This window comes from Drosophila hydei, unplaced genomic scaffold (genome assembly GCF_003285905.1).
Source record: "Drosophila hydei strain 15085-1641.00,03,60 unplaced genomic scaffold, DhydRS2 tig00008114-arrow-pilon, whole genome shotgun sequence".
Classification (NCBI taxonomy): Eukaryota; Metazoa; Arthropoda; class Insecta; order Diptera; family Drosophilidae; genus Drosophila; species Drosophila hydei.
Genome location: NW_022045827.1, coordinates 8,069,728 through 8,076,328, shown reverse-complemented (window position 1 = coordinate 8,076,328; position 6,601 = coordinate 8,069,728). Strand labels below are relative to the sequence as shown.

At 38.8% G+C, this 6,601-nt stretch overlaps 1 protein-coding gene across 1 annotated transcript; it reads left to right on the top strand.

The window, feature by feature from the left end:
• Positions 1-2,290: 2,290 nt before the first annotated feature.
• Positions 2,291-3,540, top strand: LOC111596088 (pancreatic triacylglycerol lipase). The gene is made up of 4 exons (XM_023310148.2): positions 2,291-2,349; positions 2,412-2,523; positions 2,580-3,142; positions 3,207-3,540. Exons 1-4 carry the CDS (start codon positions 2,325-2,327, stop codon positions 3,527-3,529), a joined length of 1,023 nt encoding a protein of 340 aa, XP_023165916.2. The 5' UTR covers positions 2,291-2,324; the 3' UTR covers positions 3,530-3,540.
• Positions 3,541-6,601: the final 3,061 nt, after the last annotated feature.

Genomic DNA, 6,601 nt, shown 5'->3' with positions numbered 1-6,601 from the left:
ATGAAACACCGCAAACTACACAACAAAGTTTTTGGCCGAAACGCAAATTGGCAACATCAATTACCTGGCTAACAGAGGCCACGACTCTGCCCCACTCTTTCTCTCTCTCTCTCTGTCTCTCTTCCTCTCTGTCATTCTCTCTTGACATATGCAAAACGCGTTGCGCCCCAAAAAGTTGTTAGTTGCCTCGCCCCTTTTATGCGATGCTCAAATTTTACGCTCAAAAGTCAATTAAAAACTTTTGGTCAAGTGGACACGGCGCAGCTTTTGCTAGCATTTATGCGTTCTCTTAGTACTCTTAGTTTTCACTGAGCCTCTTCAATTAATTTTATCACATGCATTCGATCAAATTCAATTAAAACTTAAATACCCGCCGCGTACGTGGCAATTACTCAAACTCTTAGCTGAAAACCAAAGGCTCGCCACATAAGCCCTGCTTCATATCTGCGCGCCAACAGAGCTCCAAAGTTTTCAACAGGTGGCCGTGAGTGGGAGGCTGGTAACCAGGGATGCTACACTTGAAGAAAACATTGGTCGAAAAAAATGTTGAGCTCTGCAAATATTTTTAAACATTTTTTTTAAAACAAAAATTAAATATTTATGAATTTTATAGGAATACAAATTTTAAATATAATTTAATCATGAATAAAAATTAAGTATAAATGATATTAATGCCTTAACATTTTATTATTCTTGTTTTAATTAAAATTATTTTCTTTAAATATATTCTTAGTGAGCTAGTTTTTAGAGAGTTTTAGTTTCGCTGAACTTAAAAAAAATATATTTTATATATTATTATATATATATATATATTATTCTAATTTTAGTTTATGCAATAGTTTTCTAATCTAATCTAAGCCAGCTCTAGAAGTAGTTAACGTCATGTTTCTAAGTGTAAGCTTTAGCAACCCTATCAATAAATTCCATTTCTAGCGCAGTCCAAAAAGTTGTCCCTGGAGAGCTGCTGCCAATTTGCAGTGGAGCCTAAGAGTGGAGCATCCGGTCCTCTGTCCATCTGCTCCGTGGGTCTGCCTGTCTCGCTGTCCGACTGCCTCATCGTATCCTGTCAGCCACTTTTCAAATGGCATCGCTCAAAAACTTGACTGGGCTGTAGTAAAAAGTTGTGTCCCGGGCGTTTGGCAACTTGTGCGTAATTCAATGAACGACGTTCCCATCAGCGTGGCACGTGAGGCGCCTCGCAATGTGGCAAGTGTGTGTGTGTGTGAGTGTTTGGCAGGTATCGAGTGCTTGAGTGAGGGAATGACTGAATGAGTGAGTGCCCTAAATGTGACCACATTAAGGTGCAAAAGCACATATTCAGCCACAGGGGACCCTAAGCAGCTGCTGCCAAAGAATGCATGTAGCAAACAGCTTTCAGCTGAATTGGGTCAAGTTGCCAAGTTTATGGTTTGACCTTCAAAGTGAAAGTACTTTAAAGTCTTGTGAAGCAAAGAGGAAGATGCGTTAAAGCTGGACGTAAGAGTGAGGAAATCACTTTCTTTGAATTTTTTTAAATTACTTAATTTCCTGTTTTCTAAGAGCAACGCAACAATTGTAATACACATGAGCTAAGTAGTAAATTAAAAAAAAAAAACTATTATAAATAGGCATGCTATATTGTTATGAGTGTAAGATTTAACTTTCTCATATAGCTTTGTGAACTCAGTTGAGAGACAAAATTGGTATGCAAAAAAATTACTTGAGCTCATGCAGTGAGAGCTTCTTCAGTTTACATAGTATACAAGGTGAGTTATATATATATATAAATATATATAAATATATGAATGATATTTGATACACACAATTATTTTTTATCCTTATTCTACAGAGCTATATCAACACTAAGAGTTAAGCATAACAACAAAATATTTTAAGAACTTTTTAAATAAATTTTATTTAAGCAACAAATTGATATTAGTACTGCAAGAGCTTACCGCTAATGTATCGTTATTAGTAGCAGCTGATGACTATATTATGATTTAATATATATAATATAAAATATATATACTTTTCACTTTTAGAAACTGAACTGAATGAGCTACATTTTATTTAATAATAATTTAATAAGAATACTTTTATATAATATCTAAGTATGTGAAGCGTAAAAAATCGTAGTCATTTATTTACTTTATATAACTTAAAAATACAATGGGCTATGCATACATATAACAAATTGAAAGCATATATATAACACATATATATAAAATAAATAATATTGTATAAACAGCTCAACTAATCTTATAAGTCACGCATATCAAACGCTATATTCGTTTTAAATTTTCAACTTTAGTCATCAGCTTTTTGGAGTTAGGCAATGCAGTAAGATGTTGAAGCTGTTAATAATACTAGGTACTTAAGGAATGGCCATATAGCTATAGAAAGGCTAAAATATTTCAAATATATTTCAACAGGATGCACAAGCTTGAAGTTGGTTTTTGCCCGCATCGCGATCAATCCGAGCAATTGCTTTGCGATGCTTGACGATAAGTGTCCCAATCCGAATATTACCTTCTGGTTGTATCAGTAAGCGCATTGTAGAATTTATTTGCTAATATACGTTCATCTGAGACTCTCAATAGATCCTCCAATCCCGGTGGCATTGAGTTTACCGAGGACTATAACTTCATGCCTACAAGAAAGCTTCATGTGCTGATACACGGTTTCGTTGGTGATCGGAATGCGTCGCCGAATCTTCAGGTGCGACCGGCATTGCTGCGCGATTACAACGTAGATGTACTCTCCGTAGACTTTGCCAATCTTGTGGTCGATCCCTGCTATAGGGAAGCTGTGCATAACTCACATTTTGTGGGTCGTTGCTTGGCTCATCTGTTGGTTCGCAGCGGCGCGAATATATCGGATACGCATCTGATTGGATTTGGTCTGGGAGCACATGTGGCTGGATTTGCAGCGAAAATGTTGGCAGCGTTGAACATACAAGTGAAACGCATTACAGCGCTAGATCCCGCTAAGCCGCTATTCCTCACAAACAGAATTGAAGATCGCCTGGACAAAGGCGATGCCGGCTTCGTGGATGTGATTCATTCGGATGTTTTTCTGCATGGTCTAATGTCGCCGATCGGACATGTGGACTTTTTCCCCAACAAGGGCGTCATGCAGCCCGATTGTGGCCCCATTAGCCAGTGTTAGTAGCTTGAATTATGCTAGTATTATTATTTAGAACTGAGTCCTTGCTTCTCTATGCACAGTGACTACCTATGAATGCTATCACAGGCGTTCCGCGGACTACTTTGCGGAGTCATTAACCACTTCCGTCGGCTTTTATGGCTTCCGTTGTAAGGATATGTTGAGTTTCATCACGAACGAGTGCCAACCGAGCCCCCAAGTGGAGGCACTTGGTTACTATGCAAAGTCCACGGCACGCGGCTCCTACTACTTGGGCACCAATGATCAATCGCCCTACGCCAGTGGCATCAACTTTAATAACCTGGACCGCACTATGCTCGGTAAAACATTTTTAGGCGACGCTCTTATTAAAGAACTGTATTACTTTGCTGACCGGAAGCAATGAGAATACATTCAACAGGCTAATAAATTCTTGCCGTAAAATCTTTTGGTATGTTTAAGCTAATGTGTTTTATTACTATAGTTATTTACCGATCGATTCTTACCGATCGACATATCTACTTCGAACTCATATATACTCCGAACTCATACCTATTCCGAACTCATATCTACTCCGAATTCATATCTATTCCGAAATCGTATCTACACAGAACTCATGACTACTCCGAATTATCTCATTGCTATTTCCATCGATTTTCGATTCATATCTACTTCGAACTCATATCTATTCCGAACTCATATCTATTCCGAATTCATATTTACTCCGAATTATGTCATTGTAATTTTTATGGATTTCAATCCGAGCAATGTGATCCTCATATCTATTCAGATTTTACTCCGAAATATTTAATATTATAATTTTGCTGTTACACCTTTATCATTTTAAGGGGCCTTAATGCAGCGAATGTGTTGAAGATTTCACAATTTTATAGTAAATGTGTCTGGAGCGCGGATTAGTATCGAGTTAGCTGGTCAGCTGGTCAACTGGTCAACTGGTCATCTGCTCATTTATCATGCTAATGTCGCATGACTGCGATACCTTCACATCATCATTAATTATTGCGACGCGCCGGCTGCGCTCCCCTAACACACTAAAAACGAGTATGCGTCTATATAGCTGCAGTTGCCCCCCGTCTGTGTTGACTCAACAGCTTAAACATTTATGCAAACATTAGCAGACAGTAGCCGCTAGTGGACAGTGGCGGGCATCGATGCTGCCGCTGCTGTTAATCCCGCCGGCTCCAGCTCAAATCACGTGCAAATTAATCATCATTCTATGTGATTTGCCAAACGCTGCAAGTTGTTGCCATGCTTGATAAATGATATGCTGAAAAAAAATTTAGATTTCAGATTTCAGATTTTCACTTTTCGTTTTTGCAGCTTCAATTTGCATTTGGGATAATCAATCGTGGCCCGGCAGCGCCTGCCGGCTGTTGCTAATTTACTGATAAGAAACCAGAGCATTTGCATAATTTGTATAAAATTTTCGCTGGCGAAAATAGCAAGAGAAAGGAAGAATCAAGCCGACTGGCGGCGGCTTGCGAATATGTCAGCCGAGGGTTGAGTTTATTTAGAGCCATTGTCTGGCAGCTGAGATGGGTAGGTTTAGCTGGTTATGAATATGCCTACATTGTTGATCTTGCCGTTGTTGTTTGTGTTGTTGTCACCTTTTTGTGTGCGTGTGCGCCTCATTGTGCGGCACGACAAACATGGCAACTTACACGTGGCTTAAGTCAACAGCGGCTAAAAAAGTTTAAAATATTGTCGAGCAAACAAAAAGTTTGATTGATTTGGGTCGCTGCTGCTGCTGCTGGGCTGCTGTGCGTCCTTGTCCTGGGCTCGATTCATTGATTGATTCGTGCCTGCCTTCATTTATATTTACACTTTTTCGTTTTTGCATTTGGACTAGTGCGAAAATTTTTTATGCGTTGATTGGTTATTTGATATTCATGGCGCAGCAGGCGAGCGGCGGTCGACCGACAGAGAGGAAGACGGAACAGCTAAGCGAGAGCCGACGAAGCGTGCCAATGGATTAATGTAATTACAGTTGTCGTAGGTTGTTGTCAGACATCGAAGATAGATGATGCAAGGGGGACATCATCTGTTGTCAGCGAGTGAGTTAATTTACACCAGAGCTGTCAGGGGGCGGCGTTGTATAAAAATGGAATTAAAACTTAGACAGGCAGCGTTCTAAGCTGGTATTTTAGCAAGCCTAATGGAATTTATGAACTGCTATTTATAGGCACTGTGATTAAGTTAAGTAAGGGTATTTGACCTTCGAAAATATTGCAACGATTAAAAAGTATTTAGGAAGATTAAAGGAATTAGATATCTTTGAATGGGTCTAAGCCTAAAAGTATGGGCAGCTGATATATACTAAAGTATCTGCAACCAAATAAGCGTCTTTTGGTTGCAGATACTTTAGTATATATCAGCTGCCAGTAATTGTATCTGAAAGATACAAAAGTATCTATACAGATAATATTCGCAAGTATCTCAAAAGATTCAGAAGTATCTTTACTTACAACAAAGAATATTAAAAAGTATCTTTATCAAAAAGACACAAAAGTATCTGCCACAAAGTATACACAATTAATTGTCTCCGCATTACCAAACGTATCTGCTTCCTCTGATCTGCTTCTAGATTATAAATAAATGAAAATTGTAGCTAAAAGAAATCAAGAGATGCAAGAAAATGTACGGCAGGTGCAGCATTATCTATGAGAAAGTCAATTTCAAGTTATCAATCAAAAGGAGCATGCGTAAGTTAAACAAGCTTATGCAATTCAAGCTAATCAAAAATAAAAGCAATATTAAATATGTGCTTCAATAATTAAGTTATTCTTCAAATGTAAGTCATGCCAAAGCTGATTAAATGCTAAAAACAGATGGCTAATTGGAGCAGATAACAAATTGCGATCGACTGAAGCTAACAACACAAACTAAAGCCGCTAATAGCTCTCGTTAAATGTAACAAAAAATACACACAAAGCGCCTATCACAATGCGAAGCCATCAATTACAGTCGAAAGACAAAAAACAACAACAATAACAATCAGATGAATCAAAGAGAGCACGCGGAAGTGTTTACAAATGTCAAAGCGAAAACCCGTCCAAAAAATAAATAGAGTAAAAGTGTGTGAGTGTGTGGTTGTGTGTGTGTGTGTGCCCTTCTCCCATTTTGTGGAGAAATGTAGCTAACCGCATCTAAATCTGGCATAGCCAAATGCAACGTGATTTCAAAAGTTTCTCATGTCAATTTGAAGATTTGGAATCGGTTGAGCAAACGTAACGAAAATGTCAATACCATTGACATTTGTTCCAGCCACTCGAGCCACAATAATAACAGCCGCCACAGCAGCGGCATCAGCGAGCGTAGCTAAAGGCCATTAGCGAGTGAGATGCACTCAGAGTGGATGACGACGACGACGTCTTGGCTAGCGCCTTCACTTGATGTATTGTTTCAAGACATTTGATTTATATCACTGCAGAGGAGGGCTCAGCGTGCGGGGAGTTGA

What these genes read in the sequence shown, in the direction of transcription:
- LOC111596088 (XM_023310148.2), top strand. Translation starts at nt 2,325, where the DNA reads ATGTTGAAGCTGTTAATAATACTAG. An exon ending in GAAGCTGTTAATAATACTAG is followed by an intron (nt 2,350 to 2,411) that starts GTACTTAAGGAA and finishes ATATTTCAACAG; the next exon opens with GATGCACAAGCTTGAAGTTG. An exon ending in TTGTGGCCCCATTAGCCAGT is followed by an intron (nt 3,143 to 3,206) that starts GTTAGTAGCTTG and finishes CTCTATGCACAG; the next exon opens with TGACTACCTATGAATGCTAT.